The 22923-nt window shown below is 46.2% G+C and overlaps 1 protein-coding gene across 5 annotated transcripts in view; it reads right to left on the bottom strand.

Moving 5' to 3' along the window:
- The window catches only part of PIAS3 (protein inhibitor of activated STAT 3), a 37499-nt gene extending 14937 nt beyond the window's left edge, over positions 1 to 22562 (bottom strand). For 2 of the 5 annotated variants that reach the window (XM_088659663.1, XM_035098155.3), the window contains exons 1-7: positions 19725 to 19868; positions 9039 to 9504; positions 6531 to 6615; positions 3206 to 3256; positions 2572 to 2662; positions 1161 to 1295; positions 713 to 818 (exon numbers count right to left, since the gene is read on the bottom strand). In XM_088659663.1, the coding sequence (XP_088515789.1) occupies positions 713 to 818; positions 1161 to 1295; positions 2572 to 2662; positions 3206 to 3256; positions 6531 to 6615; positions 9039 to 9504; positions 19725 to 19748 (958 nt within the window). In that variant the 5' untranslated portion in view covers positions 19749 to 19868. Of the gene's footprint in view, positions 1 to 712; positions 819 to 1160; positions 1296 to 2571; positions 2663 to 3205; positions 3257 to 6530; positions 6616 to 9038; positions 9505 to 17973; positions 18037 to 19724; positions 19869 to 22402 lie in introns of those variants that run through there. The other 3 variants (XM_035098154.3, XM_035098156.3, XM_035098157.3) reach the window with 3 other exon arrangements.
- Between the last annotated feature and the right edge of the window lie 361 nt (positions 22563 to 22923).

Raw genomic sequence — 22923 nt, 5'->3', positions numbered from 1 at the left:
TAAACCACCAACCTTCTGGTTAACAGTCAAACCTATTGACCCATTGAACCATCCAGTTCTGGGAGTAGTATTCAATGGGTGCTTCTCTTTGCATTAGCAGGCAGCACTTCTGCTCATGAGAGATGGAGCACATGACTTTCACCAGTCCCCAATACACAGCACAAGGGCTGCAGTGAGCCAAGATGATAGTAAAAAGGAGCTTTGCCTTGTGTGACTAAGAGAGCTTTTCACTAGTGCTCATTGCAAGAAGCCAAGTTGCAGGGAACCAGGCAAAGGGCCTTCTCGGTAGTGGCGCCCGCCCCGTGGAACGCCCTCCCATCAGATGTCAAAGAGAAAAACAGCTACCAGATTTTTAGAAGACATCTGAAGGCAGCCCTGTTTCGGGAGGCTTTTAATCTTTAATCGATTATTTTATTCTTCTGTTGGAAGCCGCCCAGAGTGGCTGGGTAAACCCAGCCAGATGGGCAGGGTATAAATAATAAATTATTATTATTATTATATTATTATTATTATTATTATTATTATTATTATTATTATTATTAACCTACCACCTGGAGGTAATTGCAAGAAAAAAGCACACACATCTCTGACGCAGAATCAAGAGTTGGAAGGGACCCTGAGGGTCGCATACTCCAACTCCCTGCAATGCAGGAATCACGACTAAAGCATCCTTGACAGATGCAGACAAGATTTCAAAGGACAGAGAACTTACTCAGGGCTCGTGAGTGGTCTGGGTTTCGGATGCCCTTGGCTCTCAGTTTCTGTAGCAGTGTCACTGATGTCAACTGTTTCACCAAATAAACCGATAGGGAGTAATTCTAGGCAGAAGGAAACCAATTATTATTCACTGTTGTAAAGAGGAATTAATGTATTCACTGATCTAAGTAACAGGCTAAACCCCGGCTCTCGTCCATTGGCTGCAGGTCTCCCTGCCCTTCTTCAACCATTGGTTGAGCTATGGTGATGTCACGGAATGTTCATAAAAGTTTAGCTGCCAAACTGGAAAGGCTGCTCATGGGATGTTCAGTTTATTTATTGCTGATCACCTAAATGGGACTGGCGCTCTCATACACACAGTTGCAAGGATGGGCAGGAAAGTGGAATAATTCTGTTCACACATGAAGAAAAAGAGTAACATAAGGCACAACGCTTCTCCTTACCCTGCCAAACTCAGAAGACCAGTTCACGACGATCGTATTGGGGACGGTGGCCGAAAGCCGCACCAAAGGGGTGATGTTGATGGGTCGACTGGGCCGCTTGGGCTCCGCCCCGTTTTTGGTGGGGGGAAGATATCCCTGCAGAGGCAAAAGAGGACACCTAAAGTCAGGCCCCTTGACCTTTTGCCAAGGCTGGGCAAGAATAAGGCTGGAGGGCGTGTTATCAAGGGGCCACAGTTAAATTTGGTCAAGAATCCCATGAAGCCAAGAATATACAATGGTGGGTAGGAGGCAGCTTACATTTCCATTTCATTATGGTGTCATTTGCTAGGAAGGGCTGCCGTGCCCCCAGGTCCCCTAGGAGCAGAGGAAAAGCTCACTAACTGCCTCCCCCCACTCTAACTGAAGGCATCTCCTGGAAGGAACATGAACACAGGCAGGCATTAGTGCGCATTCCAGAACACCATCACCAATAATAATAATGTAACTAAAAATGTAAAATGTCAGGCTGTGTGTGCTCAGCTTGCTCCGAAACCGCTTGACCGAATGAGGTGAAATTCTGACACAACGTTGCAATCCAATAAGGGAGTGTTTGTATAAACTTAGATTGTACAGATGTCACACCTATCACAGGTAAAAACATGCTTTTTTGGAAAAATTATGGAAAAACCAGAAAAACAGGAACAGGAGAGGTTGCAAAACATCGCCCTCTAGCGGTGACACCACTGGTACTACAGCTAGAAAAGCTTCCCTCTCCAAAGCAGCTCAGCTCAGGTTTGCAGATTGGGGTGAGTGGAGGTGCGGGTTCACCTGGGTGGGGGGTGGGGGGAGGACGGGATTGGGATAGGTCATGGGTCAGGACAGGGTGGGGGGAGTCACAGGGATGAGCCACAGTTGGCACCAGCCAACTGCATAGCTTGAAAACAAAACAAAGACTGACTGACTCTCACACCTGCATGCAGCTATATAAGGAGGGCTCAGACAGCCTGGAACCTTCCCATCAGCAATGAATACTAATGAGAAAGGACTGCTGAGTCACATGTGCAATATTTAAAACCGTTTAAAACAATCACAAAAATAAGGGAGGTGCAATGAGGAAAGTGCTTCTTTGAGACACTATATAAACTATAAACCTATATGGGGTTTCTCCACACCTTTTACTTCTGCAAAAAAAGACTGCTATTAATTCATTGGAAAGTTGAATGGTGATGGAGATTGTTGCCTGGTGTACAGTATATTGTGTGCCCTGTGCTGTTGCAGGGTTGTTTGATTGTACTATAACATTAAAACATTTATTTGAAAAGTACAACTTGGGAGATTAGGATGTTCTGCATGCAAAGGGTGCACTGTTGCTACTGAGTCGTGGACCCTTCGGACGGAACCGAGGAGCGGGTGGGAGGAGGGGCTTACTCACCGGAAGAGGGCAGAGCTTCCCATTGATCTTGACAAACAAATTGGGCGGGAAATAGTCCTCTTGCGGGCAACTGGTTTCGCACAAACAAAACCTGCAGAGAGGCAAAGAGACCGGAAGGGTGAGGGGAAGACAACCCCAAGGACAAAATGGTAACTTGAGAGGAGGGAGAGTTTCCCCCGAGTCAAATTCCTTATTAAGAGAGATGGATAAATGAGAGCACAGAATTACAGAATTATAGAGTTGGGCCCCGAGGGTCATCTAGTCCAACCCCCCTGTAATGCAGGAATCACAGCTAAACCACTATTCAGGCAGGGCGTCCCAAGTTGCTCTGAGCTCTTATAGGGCAGGCCTCAGGGATTTTGCTCATCTGTAACAACACAAATGGGGAGGGGGACAGGTTCAAGGGCAGGCCCACCTACAGCACTTTGCAATAATACAACCTAGAAGTCTCCAGAGCATGGAATACATTGGGCCGAGTCATAGCTTGGCCAACCAGCCTTGGCTAAGGTTGAGCCAGGACTGCTTTATACAAAGGGGAAAGCACCCCAGGAGCCAATCCCTAAACAGTGTGAGATTTGTAGAGGTGTATTTTTCCGATTTGTAAAAGCCCAGGAAAACATCAGGCTCTGCTTACCTCAGTTGTACCTGGACAGTGTAGTCACATTTGGCAGCAGGTAAGATATCGCTGGAAAAAGGAGGGGAGGAGGAGAAAGTCTTAAATTTCCCAGAACAGTCAAGCTACTTGGAAATGCTGTCATTATAATACAATGCCTAACAGGCTGAAACCTACTTTTCAGGTTAGATTTTTGTTTTGTTTTTAAAGAACACATACACAACAAAAACCAGCCCTCCACCCCGCACTGGCTGAGCTTCTGTGACATCACAGACTGCTTGTGGGCTTTCTAACAGCAGAGGGGGGAACAGCCTACCACAGATTGTTGCTGTGAGGGAAATAGGAGAATTGTGTTGGGTTTTTTGGGTAAATATTTTTTATTAAAGATTTCCTGAATTACAAAGGTGTATGCAGTGTCACTCATATCTTAACATGTATCATTTTTGCAAATCAGTTTCATTTGTTAAGAGGGAAAACGAGGTAGATAGGGGATGGGAGGGTGGATGGGGGGTGAGAGTAGGTGACGATGTTTCTGTTTTGCTTAATATATGTAGGGCTTGATGTCAGCTTTGTTTGTGTTGGTACTCCTTTATTCGCTTGTGTTCTTTTGATGGCGAGAGAGATTTGGGTTGGCCAAGGGTGTGTAGCTGTTCATTTGTAATTGGCTATGATGGTCTCTGTTTTCATGTGTGAGTGGGGTGGGTGGGTATTTTGGGGTCAGGTTAGCCATACTGATTTGTATGCTGGTGGTAAATTTTTGTCATCATCTTGCTGGGCTGCGTGTGTGATAAAGGGGAACCATACTAGGGTGAAGGCATCTTCTTCCATTTGACCCCATGCCAGTTTCAGCTTGTTGGTTAGTTTTTCTAGTAAGGCTGTTTCCCATACTACTTGGTTCCATTGGTCCATGCCTACACCTGACAGGTCTCTCCAATGCTTGATTATGACATTCCTGGTTGCTGAAAGTAGGTGGGTTATGAGGTCTTTGTGGTCTAAATGGGCATTGTTATCTTGAAAGATGCTTAATAGGGCCACTTCTGGGGTAATTTCTATTACTTGTCCGGTTATTTTACATATTTCTCGTATGGTTGTTGCCCAGAAAGATTGGATTTGGGGGCATTCCCACCACATGTGAAGGTATGTACCTGCGGAAGTGCATCCTCTCCAGCATTTTGGTGAGGTTCCTGGGAGTATTAGTGCTAGCTTTCTTGGTGTTAGGTAAATGGGAGAATTGTTGACCTGCATGGGGACAGGGAAGAACCTTCTCTTTGGCTTGTCTTGGAACATCAGAATCAGCCTAGTTAGAAAATTAAAATTAAAATACAACAGGGAGCAGAGAGCCTGCACTTTACGCAGCAGCCGCCTGGAAGGGGTTCTCTGGTTTAAGAGCACAATAAGAGCCTGATGGATTGAGCCAATGGCCCCTCTAGCCCAGCATCCTGTTCTCACAGTGGCCAACCAGGTGCCTGTGGGAAACCTGCAAACAGGATCCGAGCACAAGAGCACTCTCTCCTCTCCTGTGGTTTGCAGCAACTGGTATTCCAAAACACCGCTGCCCCCCGGGCAGAGCCTAGCCATCAAGGCTAGTAGTCATCCACAGCCATCTCTTTACAGGAATTTGTCTGAGGCTCTAGGTTGGTGGCCATCCCTGCCTCCAGTGGGAGGGAGTTCCATAGTTTAACTATGTGCTGCGTGACTTTCTTTTACCTGCCCCCGAATCTTCCAAACCTTTAATTTCTATAGCAAGCAAGATGGTGTCATTTGCTGATCCACAGCCCAGGCCTAGAACTGTGCCACTGTCTGGGAGTTACAGCAGGGAGCCAGTGGGAGATGTTTGGCTATGCTGCTGCATTTGCCCCTGACTGCTGCCAGTCTCCGCAGCAAGCAGCCCTCGTTCCTGCCCACGCTAACAAAGGTGGTACCTAAGGCTTCGTTCAAACTGACCACCGTCAAATTATAGGTGGTCAATTAGTAGCATTTGACCAGCGTGCCAAGCCTAGTGGCCGAACTTCTAGTTTATTTTTAAAGCAACTCTTTATATATGAAGTCTGCAGCAGGGAAGAATAAAAACTTTCTGGAACGCCCATTTTGGTTGCATGTTTGTTTATGCGCAGCTGCCTCTGTTGGCGATACCCATGGCGGGGTTGAAGTTTGGGAGGCGGAAGTAGATTATATTACGAAGCCACTTAAAGAGGATAAAACCTGAGATGAGGGAACTTTAAAATGAAATTCTATGTAATTACAGTTATAAACACCAAGGGTGGGTGAGCGGGAAGTCATTGGTATTGCAGAATAGGGTTATAATTATTGAGTGTTAAAATGTAATTTTGAATCTTGAAATCAGATAAAATATTGATATTGGGGGTGGGGTGGGGTGGGGATGAGAGGTCATCTTTAACTATCTTTTGAGAGAACAAAGGAGCCAGACTGATTGCGTTGTTCTACTGCAGACTATCTACTTAGGCTAGAACTAAACAGTTACTCCCTAAATTGTGTATTTCCCACAATAAACATAGCTTCATTACTTTTTTTACCTACAAACATCTCTCTGTGTGTGTATGTGTGAAAGCAACAGGAAAAGCCTGCTCTCTAAGCAAGATTCACTGGTTCAAGCACAACTCATCCTGCATACTATCCCATTAGTTTGAATGCATACAGGTGAAAATTGATTTGAGGTGTGGACGTGTTAGTCAATGTGGAATTTGTGTGGGTTTTGAGTGAATGGAATTGTAAAGTTAACAAAGTCCTGCATTATGGTTTTTTCTTCATGTTTTATATACTGTATTTACTTTTGGTTTTTTCCCCTTTGTCAACCACTTTGTAGGCTTTTCTGGTGAAAAGGAGGATGCAATACTTGAAATAAACATCCTGGTTGTAGTATTGCTCTTATGTTGCTGGCTCGGTTCAGACACCGCACCACAGTTTGTATCAATCATAGTTTAGAACAAACAAGCCAAACCAGGGTTTACCAGCTGCTTATTTAATTTCATTTTCTGTCTGGCTGAGCACTCCTGTCTTGAGGCAAAGAACCGGTTGTCACTTTGGTTTGGCAATTCAGACGCTGCACAAAATAACGATACTTAGTGCTAATGCATAACCAAAATTTCCTGATGCTTAGTGCAAACCACGGTTTGCAGGCACACTTCAAACCAGCTTCCAATTCCAGTTTCTCCGGCAATCACAAACTGTGGTTGTTAACCTCAGACATCACACCAGTTAAGCATCCTTGACTGTGGTTTCATACGATGTCTGCACTCAGCCATTGCATTTGTGTGTGTGTGTGTGTGTGCGCGCGCGCGCGCTGAAAGAGCTACTAATCCTAAACAGAAAATAAAATAGCCCTTACCGAGAGGCAAGGATCTGCTGCACCTGCTGAGGAGTCAGGGCAAAGGTGAAGTGAGCCTCCTCAAACCTCTGGCTGTTCACAGACGCTGCAAAGAGAAAAAGGCCAAAGGCTAAGCAGTGATCAGACAAGGCCGCATTGGAAGCCCACAGGGAAGGCCAAACCAAGCGTTCTGCTATGCACAAAGGAATCCTGAAAAGAATTAGAGGGAAGGGGATGGGGGGGGGAGAGCTCAGCAGGTTCCCTGGATCACCTATTTGCCTTCTCCATCATAGGTGGAATGGAAATGGGCTCCACATGCTTATCCCTGGCTCCTTAATGTCTAGCTCCTTAATGTGGGGAAAATGCAGCTCTCTGGATATCCTTGGACTCCAACTCCCATCGCTCAGCCCTAGCAGTCAGCATGGCAATGGTCAGGGATTATTAATGCTATTGTTACACTTAATTTATTAATTGCCTTTTAAACTGCCATCTCAACTAGGTTTACACATAAGGTAATTAAAAACAGTTCAAAACACAAGCACAGCTAATACACTGCAGCAACAGTATTGCATGGAGGTAGAGAGGAAACTGGTGCACTACCAGTTGGGAGGGAAGGAATGATTCAGTGTGGTACCATGTGGTCTGCATGCGGAAGGACCCAATCCATGGCATCAGAAGTTAAAAAACGGATCAATGTGCAGCAGGTGACAGTGAAGACCCACCCAAATCCAAAGCCGCTGACTGGCCGCCTGATCTGGCTGAAGGCACCTTCCTATGCACCCCAATATATAGATATTTTGGACTACAACTCCCATCAGCCCCAGAAACTATGACCCGTCCCAAATGGAGGGCCCTACGTTGGGGAAGTCTGGCCTGCACAATTCAGGTTCGTGCGCACAGCAAAAAAACAACAACAACCATCACACAAAATAGTCAGGGAAGGCAGAAGGCATCGTGCAACTTGCACAATTGACACAGATAATGGAATTTCATTTTCTTTCAGCACAGAATGCATAGTGCCTGGTGTATGTGAGACTGGAATCTCTGTGTCTTCGTACTGACTCTCTCTCCTACCATTACAGGGTGAGACGCAGGCAGCTCTCCCCCTCAGCGGAAAAATCTGAAAAATGCTAGCCCCAGGATAAAGACATTCCCGGGCCCTGCAGGTGAAGCCAAGGCAAGAACTATCAGTTAAACATTCCTGCAGTACTTCATGGCCTCAGGAATGAGAACAAGGACCCTTTACCCTTACACAGTCTCACTCTGGTTACGTATACCGCAAAACACATGCCACTCTGTATTATTATTATTATAATCTGTCAATTTTTCAAGTGCCATAAGACACATATAATTACTTTTGGCCTTGACAATCAAACCAAAACTTGCAAGGATTTGGCAATGCTCTCCCTATACCATCTCTTTCCATCTCCTTGGACACATACACAGCACTAATGCTTTGTTAAATTCTCAGAAGAGTGTTTATTTTTTGGAATCTTGGGACTCAACAAAAATTGTCTCATTGAGAAGCTTCTTAATCTGTCCCCTGGTTTCAGTGACTCATTTTCTACAGCACAATGAACCATGGCTTGCCCTAACCATCATTTAGCACCCTACCCACAACAGACAAAAGGCAATCCCGGGTGTAGAGCTGCTCGCCTCTTTCCATTTTCTTCCTCTTCTTCTATTGATTATTGGACTGATTAAATAATTTAACCAGAACACAAACTCTGCTGCACAAACTGTACCCGCTCCATCCTGTAACATATGGTTGTATTAAAGCCTTCCTTAGACTGACATCGACTTTTGGACTCTCTCTGTTTATACAAACCTTCCAAATATTATTTAGATCTGAACTATGCTTTCAGGATGGGGGGGGGGGGGAAGGGGAGGATGTTTTGTTTGTCATTTTTCTCTTTTCAATATGTAACTCAAATTAGCCAGTCTATTTTTTATTTTCTATCCCTTCACCATTCAACTTTGTAAGTTCACTTCAATGTCTATGGCATAAAAGAACTCACAGGGTCAAGCAAGAGCATTACTAAGATTTAGGAACATAGGGAGCTGCCTTATTCTGAGCCAGGCCACTGGTCCATCTAGCTCAGTACTGCTTACACTGACTGGCAGCAGCAGTGGCTCTCCAGGGTTTCTACACTGGGGACATGCTATCTGAAGACACCAGCAGGGATTGAACCTGAGACCTTCTGCAGGCAAAGCAGCCGCTCTATTGCTGAGCCTTGACCCTTCCCTTCCATTTGTCATCAGGCCAAACCACAGCTAGCCACAAACCCAGGTTTGCAAACACACTTCAAGCCAAGGCTTGCTGGCCAATTGCAAATCATGATGTGTCAATTCAGACATAATGGCTTCATCTTGTGGCATCTTATTTCCCCTGGCTGGCGCCAATGTTTTTGGCAGACAGTGTTTGCAAGCTTCTGGGTTCCACAGCACTCTTCTTCCCTAGCTATTTCAAGTTCTAGAGTTCAGTAGGGAGGAAAGGGCAAAAAGGAAGAAACAGCTTGGAGGACTTACCCAACGTGGTGGGCTTGATGAGCTCGTCGTATACATCGTAGAAGGGCAATCGCCGCATTTTCACGTCCGGGTGAACCGGGTGGATGGGGGGAGACAGGTGTGGGACGTCCGCCTCATGCTTGGGTCCCAACATAGGCACCGGGGGCAACATGCCAACTGGCACCCCAGAGGTCACTGACCCGTTGTCATAGGGCAAGTGGCACATGGTGCCCTGGGTCAGCGTCGTCGTGGAGGGCAGCTGTCCCGCCTGGAGGTGCAGCATGGATAAGTCCGAGGGGGTGAGGATCTTCCGGGGGAACCGTCGCCGGTACAGCTCCTTGATTTTCATCTGGACGGCCGGGCTGCAGCCAGACTTCAGCAGCTGCAGGGCCTTGGTGAGCAGCTCATGCTTCCTCCCGCTCTTGTTCCTGCCTGCGAAACCCAGAAGCACCTGCAGCTCCGACACTCTAAAGCTCATAACCATGTGCTGGAAGGGGGTAGAGAGAGGGACAGAATATTTAGAGAAGCATGTAGATTTTGAGATGGCGCTCCCTGAACCCCAGATTTTAGTGCTAGCAGTCTCTGGCATTAAAACATCTGATATTGTACACATCTGGTACCCAACTCAGAATGAAGCACCTATCCCCAGCCCCTGATTCCATCTACACAAGAACCAAACTGACTCTGCAGGATTTCCAGTTGTGAGGGTGGAAGACGGGTGGGTGGGTGGGGTACTCCTAGACAAAAGGAGGGGAGAGGGGGGTGCTGCTTAGGGCACAGTGTTTGGGCTAGAGAACCATAAGCCTGGGGAGGAGGAAGAAAAATTCAGGTTCACCTCACCCCATATAATCAAGAAAGAAATGGGAGGGGAATTGGTTTTTTTTAATGGAGAAAATGGTGGAAGAAAAGCATTTAAGAACATAAGGAGGGCCTGCTGGATCAGGCCAAGGGTGACCTATCTAGTCCGGCATCCTGTCCTCGCAGTGGCAAACCAGATGCCCCAATGGGAAAACTGCAAGCAGGATTCAAAAACAAAAGAGCACGCCCCCCTCCTGTGGCTTGCAGCAACTTGTATTCAGAAGCATGTCTGCCTCCAACCATGGAGGCAGAGCATAGCCATCATGCCTAGCACCCATCGATAGCCCTCTCGTCCATGAAATTGTTAATGGAATTAATAATAAAGAATTTGTCCAATCCTTCTCTTTCAGACCTGCAAGTAAAGTACTTTATAAAGCAGAGTTTTAAAAATACTAGTTACACAGCTAATTCATAGCCCTGCACACCTCCCAGTCAGATACAAGATTCAAAAGCAGTAATATCAGCAACAGCAGTGCTGATGTACAGAACTTGATTGGATGGCCAAGCAAGCAAGAATTCTAGGATCTGGTGCTGGAAAAACGCTTTCAGGTGTTGCCAAACGCAGATCATCTTCAGGTGCTTCATAAATGTGTGCAGCTTCAAAGGTAAGGCGTTTCAACCTTCTGGACCTGGGCCCTTAGTTCATGAAGTCACCTGCAGGAGCCCGAAACATCCCCCCGCCTCTCATTTTCCCAAATGGCAAAAAGCTCTTCTCACTAGCTCCTAGATACATTTGTAGTTGCTATTTCAATAAAACTAAGAAATGTATACAGTACTTTTAAAAATTGCATAGCTTTATCTTAAAAATAAAAAAGCCAAACAGTGTATAAATTGTGTGAAATAAATAAATAAATACACAATACAACTGTGAGCGCTAAGATATACATTAAATACACACACACACTCTTCAAATTCTCAAACTAGCAAAACAAGTTTAGGGTTAATGAGAAAGCATGAACGAATTCCTATGCCCCACAAATAACCCAGAGATGCATTTTAAATAAAAGGACACATTCTACCCATGTAAAAACACGCTGATTCCCAGACTGTCTGCAGACTGGATTTAGAAGGCGATTAGGCCAGATCCGGCCCCCGAGCCTGTGTGCCTACCCATGGGCTAAACCAGGGGTCAGCAATATTTTTCAGCTGTGGGCCGGTCCACCATCCCTCAGACCATGTGGTGGGCTGGACTATATTTTGAAAGAATAATAATGAATTCCTATGACCCACAAATAAGCCAAGTTGCATTTTAAATAAAAGCACACATTCTACTCGTGTAAAAACACCAGGCAGGCCCCACAAATAACCCAGAGATGCATCTATATATATAAAAATATAAAAGGTGCATGTAGGTGACACAGCACCTTTCTCAGAAACCGCTTGACCGATTCTGTTCAAATTTGGACACAACGTTCCATTCCACTGTGCGGAGGTTTCTATACAGGTTGCATAGGCAGATGTCACACCTGGGCCACGGAGACCCCCCCAAACCCCATGTTCTAGAACGCACAAATCATACAAAATTGCATGCTGGGAGTACAGGAGAGATTGCAACACAGCACCCCCTAGCGACGGCTACACTGGTACTGCACCTAGGAAAGCTTCCCTCACCACAGTATCTCGGCTTGGCTTTGCAGACAAGGCCGAGTGGAGGTGGGGGGGCTTGCCTGGGTGGGGGATGGGGGAGGGACCGGGATAGGTCATGGGTTGGGACAGGGTGTGGGGAGACACAGGGATGTGCTTGTGTGAGTCTGAAGGGGGACTCTGAGGCTCCATTTAACCAACTGAGCCACAGCAATGCATGGCAGGGCCAGCTAGTTTTAAATAAAAGGACACATTCTTCTCATGTAAAAACACGTTGATTCCCGGACCGTCCGCGGACCGGATTGAGAAGGCTATTGGGCCGCATCCGGCCCACGGGCCTTAGGTTGCCTACCCCTGGGCTAAACCACCCCAAAGAATTGAGGGGGAGCAGGACATAATCTACATTCAAGAGGCATTAGGTCATACTGTACTTGGAAACCTAAGAGTGGGGGGCAGGTTAGCCATTAATGTCTCCCAAGATCTGGATCATGCCAAGGTGGTCTCCTGAGCTCGGTGGCAGAGCACCTGCTTTGGGAATTCCTTTCAAATCCAGCTCAAAGGCTCAGGTAGCCCATTAACTCTGTAGAAAGTACCAGCTTTGCATGCAGAAAAGGTCTACCAAAATTATCAAGGAGATGGAGTGACTCCCCTTATGAGGAAAGGGACTTTACTTCCTCTCTACAGAAGCAAACACCTTTCCTCTCATTTCAAGATGGTAAAATGTGGGCTGGAGCAATACCACGGCAAGGCAACTCAACACCTGGTTGAGTGCTCATTATTGGCTCTATGTCAGCCTTCTCCAACATGCTGTTCTTCAGATGTTTTGGACTACAACTCCCATCAGCCCCAGCCAGCACTACAGCTGGGTGGAAAGCAGGAAGTGGAAGGGCGCTAACAGGTGTGCAAGCAAGGGGTAAGGGGAATGGAAGCTTGCAGCATGTCCCCAATAGCTGGTTCGAAAGATCACCTGAATTTAGACAGCCTTTAAATTGGTTTCTAGTCATCAATGACCAGCAATATCAAAGAGAGAAAACTGACCAGTGACACATGTGGGGTTTGGAGGGAGAGGAGGTGGAGAGTCTTTCTTCCAAGGGTACTCACCTCCCACCACCTCACCAAATTTCACATTTACCAGCCACATTTCCTCACCTCAAACCTCCCTGCTCAAAACTCAAGAATAGCCTATTCAGAATACAAGGCAGGGTAACTCTGGTCCAGCAGATAAAGAACTGCTTTGGGGCCTAAGAGAAGATGAGTTGGGAGTCTCACCTCTATTGAGTGTGCAGTCCCAGGAGGATGAGAACAACCACCTAACTCACAAGGCTATTCTGAGGATGAATGTCATAATTATTTAAAACACTAAAAGTTTGTAACATGGGAGGAGCTACTCAGAGATGGCACCACAAATTATAGGACATCCTGATACTTACAGAGCATCAACCCAGGGGTTTCCCAAGATAAAATCCTTTCCCTTTAATCCTCAACAGCCTTCTAAATTTGGGATTCTCAGGGTTGTTTGGTTTGTAAATGGGGCAGAGGGCTGCTCATTCCTGTTTTTATGCTATTTATCTGGTTCAGTCTGCTTTTAAGGTCTTGTTTGCTGCTTTTTTTGTTGGTTTCTTGTTCAGCAGAAAATGAATGGAGAAATGTTATGAACGCAAAGAACAAAACTGTCTATATAGGTTCATGGAGATATGGGGACAACACGTGGCTTTCAATCTGCTTCTCAGATTTTCAGTGGGAGCTCTTGCCAGTGCAACAGACACAGAGAAGGTTGTCTTGAAGCCAAGAGCCTCTCTGGTTTCCAGCATGCAACATCAAGAAGGCGCTCTTACTCTCAAGAACTACAGGGATCTCTCACTAAGCTCTCGTGGGCATTTTGTTTTTGCTTCTGCAGCCCAGAGGATGGGCCACAGCAAAATGGTAGGGTGTCCCTCTGGCTGCCAGTTGCTGGGAATCACAAAGCGGGGCTCAAGTCCTGCTTTCAGGCTTTCTATAATGGGCACCTGGTTGGCCACTCTGAGAACAGGATGCTGCAGTAGACAGGCCATTAGCTTGACCCAGAATGCTCTTCTTATGATAAACTTTGCACACAGGAGATCCCATGTTCAATTCCCAGCATTTCCAGATGGGGTTAGGAAAGACTCCTTTTTGAAAACCCTGGAGATCAACTTCCATCAGCCTCAACCAGGATGGCCAATGGACAGAATGATGGGTGTACTAACCCAACAACAACTGGAGGGTCAGTCTCCCCGGTCTTTGGGAGGGCCCTACTGAGCCAGACCGACCCATCTTCTGTAAAAAAGATGTTTCCCATGTTTTAAGTTAAAATATCTGTGCAGCACCTGAGTTAAGCCCTGCAGATCCACAACTGCTCTGTGCAAAGATGGAACATTGCTACCTGGGGCAAATAATTTTGTATCATGACAATATTTTTCATTAATAAAAGAGGAAAAGCAAGTTCCTAGCCTCTGAAGATTAGATTGAAAGCATGTGGGCAAAGGTGAAGGCAGGAGCTGGATAATGGCAGGAAAGGGGGGGGGCTGCAGAAGATTTTAGTGCCCACCCAAGATCTAAATTCCCCCTTTGTTCCCCCTGTACCTGACAAAGCATTTCAAGTTCTTGGGAGTCCTATATATGTATAGTTATACATACAGTGAGAAATTGCCTAGTCTCTGCTATACATTCTAATTGCCAAATCTCCCTTTGCTTGCCTCAGAGTCTGGGGAATCTTTTATTTTATTTTTAGCTGCCAAATATGCAAAATTATCAGAGCTGGTCCTAAGTATACAACCACTGAAAACAAACCCTTCATTTCTCTTTCCAAAGGAGCCCCTTCCTGGACACTGCAGCCCACCCACCACCCACCCGCCACAGACAGACAGACAGACAGACCTCCAAGGTGGGGAAACCAAATCTTTCTTGGTCTCAGTCAAATAAATATGGAACAAACAAAACAAAGCAGAACAGGGGGAAAGGGTTGATGGGGGGGGGGGAGAGAGAGAGAGACAAGAGGGGGATTCAGTTTGCCGGGAGGGAGCCTTCAGACTTCAAAGAGGCGAGAGAAAAAAGGTTAAGAAAGCCATCAAGGCAGCCAGCTGGGCAAATGCTCCAGCTCCATGGGTGGGCTAAATCAGCCTTTGAAAATGCAACTCTGCACACACACACACCCAACCAACCCATGTGCTTAAGCATTACTCTCCTCCAAGTGAAATGTCTTAGCTGAGGCCTTATTTGTAGAAGAAGGGGGGATTGGCAGAAAAAGGGCCTGGAAAATTCCATCCTTTAAATGGAGGAGTTGGGGGTGGCAATGCAAGGCCCACAGGCGGCTCCCCACTGCTTGCCAGATCCTGCTCTTCCTGTTTGAAAAAGCACAAAGCGGCAAAAAGTGGGAGGGGGAAGGGGAGAAGAAGGGAGTTTGTGTGGTTGTGCTATCTCCTTTGACCTGACCCACTGTATATGCCTGACACTCCCCACACCTCTTACATTTTTGCAGTTACAGGATTTCCTACTTCTGCCTACGTTTACTCAAAAGTATGCACTGCAGAGTTCAACAGGACTTAATCTCAAGGAAGCATGTGTGCATAATATTGCCGCCTAAACCTTATATGCACAAATTAGAGTTACTATTATTATTATTAATTAAAATTTATATACAGTAATACCTCGGGTTACGAACGCGATCCGTTCCGGATCGCAGTTCGTAACCCGAATAGTTCGTAACCAGAATGCGATGCGCAGCGCCATTTTGCGCATGTGCAGACCGCGCGCGGCGAAAACACTTCCGGGTTTGCGCAGTTCGTAACCCGAACTGTTCGCAAACCGAGGTGTTCGTAACCCGAGGTACGACTGTACTGCCCTTCATCCGTAGATCTCAGGGCGGCTCACAACATAAAGGTAACCCAGGGATATTAACATTGTGCAGTAACTTAACTATACAGCGAGTCCTTAATGAGAGCCTGGTCTTTAGCTTCTCTTTGCAGTGTTTTCACATTTTGCATTTGCCATGAGCGTGGGGGAAAATTCTCTAACATCCACCCACCCTTATTGCGCAGCAGGATTTGCAGAAAAACAACTTCTTCTGAGGAGTACCTGATCTCAGATAAACCCACAACATGAAATATGCATCCCACCTGTGGTGGGGAAACTTGAAAACTACAGAGATCCCAAAAACTAGAAAATGCAACAGGAGCCAGACAAGAAGAAGCCTTGGGATCCTGTCTGGTCTCCAAATAACTCACTTGGCAGTCACTGATCGTACTTCACTCAATGGCTAAAACTTAAAAGTTGGGAGCAGCCAGTTTGGCTCGGCTCACAAAAATGGCTTAGAAGAAGAACAACTGCACATTTTGCTTCATAACTTACTTTCAAGGAGAGCTATAGACTTACTTTATTCAAATACCAAAAAACCAAAACAAAAAACAGAAAATTCAGAATCTTGGGCCCCTGCTGGCTATGGGACCAGTATACCAGGAACTCCTCTGCCCACCTCTTCAGGTGTTAAAAGGAAAGTGTTCCAATTTAAATTCAGGAAAGGTGTGCTCTAGCTCTCAAAAGTTCAGCAAGTGACACCTTACATGTACAGAGGTGCTTCTTTCAGGGCTCTCCAGTTCAACCCTAACCCCAAAGAGATTCCGGCCATGAGGGGCAGGTATCCTGCACAATGCGCCTTGAATAGCTTGCTTGAGCCACCTGAAGCTATTTGGTATAAAGGTATCCTTTCAGTCACTGCTCGTGGGATTTGATCACCTGCTATTTAACCACAGTCAAACCTTCCACAGCCCTGAAGATGAAAAGGTGGCCTGTTGCTGCCAACTTGGCCTTTTAAAAAGTAACTTTTGTTCTTTTTGTCAGAGTTGCTGTCCCTGAGCTTCATTTCTTCTTTTGAAGCAAACTGCAACTGCAGGCTGACCTTGCTGTTCCAAGATAAAATGGAAAGAAAACGAACTATCCCGTGAACCCATTTAACATTTGAAAAAAAATCTCACCTAACATTGTACCCGGTAACTCTTTCTTTAACTAATTTTTTTTCTTAGCCATGAGTATCAAACTTGCAGGTAGCTGAAGTTACCTTTCCCCCCCTTTTCTTGTTCTAATCAAGCTAATGCTTTCAAATTCTTGACCATTAATTGAATCTTCCTTAACCAGTCCAATGCCCCAGAGTGTGGTCTGGATTGCCTGTCTGAGGGAGTGTGTTGCAAGGTAATGATTCTCTCTCGTTACACACTAAAGATTCTTTAGCCCTTTCCAAGGCTATGGCTCCTTGCAGTCTCTCAGCAGCATTCATACATTAGACCCAATTCCTAAAATATCTAGTTCTGGCTCTTCATGTCTCCCTTCAGTTCAAAGGCATTGTTTTATTTAAAACATTTCTTACCCAATGATACAACCATTTCAGAGCAGGTCACAACTATAATATTAATGTTCTCAACATCATTCTTTTCTGCAACAGGTGTGATGGATGCGGTCTGGTTCACACAAACAGCAAGGGGAAGATTGTACAGTACTAATCTGGGCTGTAGGTATGGGAATCACAAGACTGATCCACATAATTTCAAAACAGAACAAAACTCAGATTCTGTTCACTTAGAAAACTAACACAGCGAGGAGAAGAGTTGTAACCTAGCCATTTTGCTGCTGTAGTACAGAGATTTGATTTTGCATACAGGAACATTCTGTTGTGTGAACTCCCCCTCCCTTGCAAAGTGGTACATTGGATAAACTGTTTTAACCACCTTCTCTGTTAATGCAAATTAGACTTTTTTTGGGCAAAGAAGCAGAGGGCATTATTCAAGGGCTGTGTGTGTGTGTGTGTGTGTGTGTGTGAGAGAGAGAGAGAGAGAGAGAGAGAGAGAGAGAACAAGCTTTTAAGTCTGTACATGTGCACAGCCTATCCGAAAAGCCACTAACACGTATTTGTAATAAATACTTCCAGAGACCTCCCTTACCACTAAACAATGTGTGGCCACACCTGGCCAAAAGCCCCACGCGAGGTATTCACCAGTCAAACCAGCTTGTCATTTTCTTGACAGAAGCTGTCCAGTCTGTCAGCATTCTACAGCTGTCATCTTCCCCCACCTCCCCAAGCAGTTAAAATATGGTAATTCCTTGACAACGCAGCCCCTTAAGCCAATGAGATATGTAAAAAGGATGAGAGATAAGCAAGCGATGATTATTAATATGCTTGGGTAGATAAGTTTAAAAATGAAGGATTTACAATCCTCTCCTGCAATTTCAAGACCTAGATTTCCCAGCAAGCTCAATATTGGGGGTTAGTAAAGATCTGAGAAACAATAAAGTTGTTTCATTAAAAATAAGATGGAAGGTAAGGAAAGACAAAAGCTGGAAAGTGTTAACAATTCTATGAATGTTTAAAGATGTCACCCTGACTACTCCCAGCCAAGGTGGGTAGAACCTCAAGATTTATCCCCAGGAAAAGCCAGATAGGAACCCATGCAGGGGATTTTAACACACCAAAGAGGACCCCAAATTGGTTTCAGAATTCGTTAGTTACCAGGGGCAACTGCATATTCCGGGGTCTGGCAGTGGGCAATGATGGCAGTGGGCACTTTGACTCCTAAAGATGAGAAAGAAAGAAAAAAACCATATATACAGGAGAGCGACCCCACACCTCATTCTCTAGCTATGGGATCATATCACGAAACAAACTGCACCACAAGGGAAATAGGAAGCTGCTTTTACCATACTTATTAACCACGTGTTGTGGCTGTATTTGAGATTATACTGAATCAAGCCATTGGTTCATTTACCTCAATATTCTCTACACTACTGGCAGCAGTGGCTTTCCAAGGTTTCAGACAAATGTGGTCTCTCCCATCCCTACCTGGAGATGCCAGCAGCATGGATCGGACCTGGGACTTCTGCATGCCAAGCAGACCACTGAGCCATGGTCCTTCCTCAATTATCTTATCCCTTCTGAAACCCCAGATCACACTCAATCCGTACAGCCCTCCCCCTGCCCCACATCACAGCCCACCCTTCCACCTCTGGTTTTCATTGCACAAAACTACACATACCCAATGTCCCTTTGGGTCTTCTATCAGCTTCACATCACCCCAGGTGTTCTGCCCCCACCCCAATATTATTTGTCTCCCCCCTCCCTAATATCCTTTTTACGACACAGGTTTTCACAACTCCTCACCTCCCCAATTCATCCTGGGCCCACGTCTGATTTCCTTCTGCTCTCTCTGTACCCCAAACACCCCCATCTCCTTATAGCTTCTCTCTCACCAACATACCCCTCCCTCCACATTGCCACTGTACCCCATCTTCTGTTTTGCAGCCCCTCTTTCTCACACTAATACCCCTCCCTGGCAAATTCTCTTCTCACCCCTTCACCCCATCACTTTGAAGTCCAACCCCCCACTGTAGGAGTCATTTCTTGCCCCCTCCCAAGAACCCTCTTTGACCCCATGTTCTTACTCCCCCACCCTACCAAGGATTCTCACTCTGCATATATTCTTACTCTCCCAACATCAACCCTCCTCTTCCCCTGCACCCCCACAGCTACTCACACCCCACCCTCTTTTCACCCCTCTAACCTAACCTATACCCCATTGCCCCACCCCATTATTCCCTCCCCCTTTTACCCTGGACTTTACTGCACAGCTGCTTTCCACACCCACCTCTCTTCTCCCTCCCCCCCAACCTGCCAAAAACTGTACCCTCAGGTACACCCCCTTCCAGTCCTCCCCTCCTTTTCTACCACCCCCATTTGTTTCATGCAATAAAACTCTCTCATATCCCTCCCACACACACACACACCTGGGGGGGGGGAGGGTGTCCCTCTTTCTACCCCCAATTATCCCAGGTACTTTCCCCATCCCTCTTGCCAATTGCAGCCCCCCGTTTTCTACACCCCCATTTGTTTTGTATATTCAAGGCTCTCTCATATTCTTCACACACCCAAATAGCTGGGGAGGGGGTTTCCCTTCCCCCCCCCACAAAAAACGCGCCCCAACTATCCCCATTTTACCAACTACAGTCCCCGTCATCTTTACCCATTTGCTTTATGCAGCAGAGGCTCCCTCATCTTATTTGGGGGGGGGGTTCCTTCCTTATATCCCCCCAAAAATGCACCCCAGGTTTCTCCTCCTCTCCTATAACCCTCCCCATTTTTCTACCCAATTGCTTTATGCAAAAAAAGCGCTCTTTTTTTTGTTATAATTCTCCTCCTCCTCCCCCCACACTTTCCTGGGGGGCTCTCTCCTTCCCTCCCCCCCCCGCCCCGCTTCCTCTTCCTACCTTCAGCTCGGCCGCCTCCGCCATCTTGAGGCATCGTAGCCGCCGCGGCCGAAAGCGGAGGGGGCGGCCCAGGGAGCGGCGATAAACTCCGCCGCCGCCCGAGAGCCGCCCGGAGTGCCAGAGGGGCCAGGAGGAGGGAAGACAATAGAGGGTTGGAGAGCTGGATGAAGCCCCGCCCCCTTCCAGCTCCGCGGAGGGGCGGGGGTAGGTGAGAGGGGGCGGAGGAAGCGCCGTAGAGAACAGCGGGGAGGGCCTAAGGGAGCGGCACTAAATTCCGCTGCCCGCAGTCAGGCGCACCGTCCTCTTTTCCGCCGCTCTTTTTTTGGGGGGGGGGGACCAAATTGTTTAGCTTTTGTTGGGGGGATCCTCCCCTGAAAAGTAGTGATTTTACGCTTTTGGAGCTGTTTTTCCCATCGCGTTGCCATAGATGCGGGTTTTCCCTGACAAAATTTCCCTGACAAAATCTGTATACCGCTTGGTTGTAAGGGGGCGGGGGAGCTCAAAGTGGTTTACAGAAAGAATAAAACAATTTAAAACTGTCAGCTGAAAACAACTATTTCAAACATTCAAAAACAATGATGTTTGACGATCAAGTAAAAACCATGCCTAACCATGCTGATCTCTGATGCAGCGGCCCTGAGGCTGTCATTTGATTGCAGCCCCACCCCACCCCCACCCCATAAAAATAAATGTTGTGACACCTTAGCAGATTTATTGTGGCAAAAGCCTGCTGTGTTTGATGCATGTAGTGGCGCCCACCATTTGGCAGAGATACAGTCTGGGACTGGGAGGGTAAAGATTAATAATGATAGGTAGCCAGCCTTGTAGCTGGAGGGTCTAGCGCAGGGGTCAGCAAACTTTTTCAGCAGGGGGCCGGTCCACTGTCCCTCAGACCTTGTGGGGGGCCAGACTATATTTTGAAGGGGAAAAAATGAACGAATTCCTATGCCCCAGAGGTGCATTTTAACTAAAAGCACACATTCTACTCATGTAAAAACACCAGGCAGGCCCCACAAATAGCCCAGAGGTGCATTTTAAATAAAAGGACACATTCTACTCATGTAAAAACACACTGATTCCCAGACCGTCCACAGGCTGGATTTAGAAGGCAATTGGGCCGGATCCAGCCCCTGGACCTTAGTTTGCCTACACACGGTCTAGCAGGTGGGGAGCAGGAGGAACAATCAGTACAGAGTAGCTGCAACCAAAATTCTAGTTACAGGTAGGTAGCCGTGTTGGTCTGAGTCGAAGCAAAATAAAAAAATTCCTTCAGTAGCACCTTAAAGACCAACTAAGTTTATATTTTGGTATGAGCTTTCGTGTGCATGCACACTTGGTATCTGAAGAAGTGTGCATGCACACGAAAGCTCATACCAAAATATAAACTTAGTTGGTCTTTAAGGTGCTACTGAAGGAATTTTTTTATTTTGCAACCAAAATGTTATTGTTGTTGTATTAGATTTATTTATATCCCACTTTTCCCCCAGTCTGGGATTCAAGGCGGCTTACACAGATAAAATATAACGAGCTAAAAGTATAGAAAAGACCATCACTAAAATGGAATTAAACACTAATAGAATTAAAATAGTACTTTTTAAAAAAATCAATTAAATGCAGGCAGTTAACAATAAAAGCATCACAGCACCGGCCCTTTCTTCAAAATACAGGTTGCCCTGATGAAGGAGCAACCCTGGGCTCCTTTGTGTGGAAGGGCAGAATGGCAATTAGATAAAGATGTTTCTATGAAAATTATACAGAAAAGTTGTACCCATGAGGTTGTGGGCTGCAAGTCAGCCCATGGACTTCATGCTCACTAACTGGAAGTTTCCTGCTTTCTTCAAGAGCAAATGCGTACAAGTCACCTATTTGTACAAAATCAGCTCAGGAACAATATGGGGAAAGGGTTAACACCTCCCCTGCTCCCCACTCATGCTATTTTCTTCATTAAACCCACCCACAAGCTTCTATAGAGGGAAACTCCGCTATCATAAATGCATAGCATTTTCAAACTTAACCAATCCATTAACAGATTAATTGGTTGAAAAGCAGGCAATTGAAATCTTCTGGATGGCCGATGGCCTTCCAACACAATCCAATATTCATGTTTACTGAAAGCAGATCCACTTAAAGCACACCCAAGGTATGCTTACAAGCACTGTGGTCCATGAAAGCTTATGATGTGATACAGAGCTCATGGCAGAGTCGTGATTTGAACCCAGGACTGTTTGGTTTGTTGCTCACCCTGCTAGCCTGTATGATGTGTGCTGTGCGACAAGGGCCTTCTCGGTGGCTGCTCCAGCTTTGGAACTCGCTCCCTAGAGAAGCCACAATAAGATTCAAAGCACTATCAACTGCACATTTATTCAAAATCCAGTCAAACCTATTCAGTTCAATTAATTCAACAAAACTGATGGCCGTGATCCAGTGATACCAGTAGTTATTTGCCTCCAGATCCCCATGCCTCTTAGCACATACACCCCTGGGTAATCCCACTGCCCCCCACAGGGAAGCGCTAGCACCCACTTTGGGAATCACTGATTTGGGGGGGGGCAGGGCAGGAACTGGTGCTGATGATACCTGCCGAGGTGCTGATGCCAGGCCTGATCTCAGACCACACACTTTGGTTGCCAGTAGTGTACGAAATCTCGGCAAAGTGTGTCCCTGTGATTTTTACTTACCAAGTTATTTTTTAATAGAAGGTGGTGTTTTCCCTGCCGGCTGAGGAGTCCCAGCTGTCTTCAGAGAAGTCCAGAAACGCTTTGGTTTTCTCTGCAGTTCCTGCAAAGGAGCGCTATGCTCAAGGCTTTCTCGGTTGTGTGTGTTTTCCCCTTACTCTGCAGAAAAAGAAAGTATCAGACTCTCCCAAATCCAGAAACAGTTCAAAACCACTCCTCCCCGTCATCTGGGAGGTTTATCTTGGCAGTTGGAACCCGGAAACCCAAGTTAACAGACCCAGGCTGGTTAAAAAAATTTCATCACAGTTAAAAAGAACTTCTTTCTTTCTTTCTCTTTTCTGCCAATGCTGTGCTGCCCCCTGGAGCTCAGCACTCCACAGCGCCAAGCAGAACTGAATAAAAAAATTCCTTCCAGTAGCACCTTAGAGACCAACTAAGTTTGTCATTGGTATAATAATAATAATAATTTATTATTTATACCCCGCCCATCTGGCCGGGTTCCCCCAGCCACTCTGGGCGGCTTC

This window comes from Zootoca vivipara, chromosome 16 (assembly GCF_965207765.1).
Source record: "Zootoca vivipara chromosome 16, rZooViv2.hap1.1, whole genome shotgun sequence".
In the NCBI taxonomy this organism is placed as follows: Eukaryota; Metazoa; Chordata; class Lepidosauria; order Squamata; family Lacertidae; genus Zootoca; species Zootoca vivipara.
The sequence above is the reverse complement of the archived record's forward strand: the minus strand, read 5'-3'. Positions and strand labels throughout refer to the sequence as shown.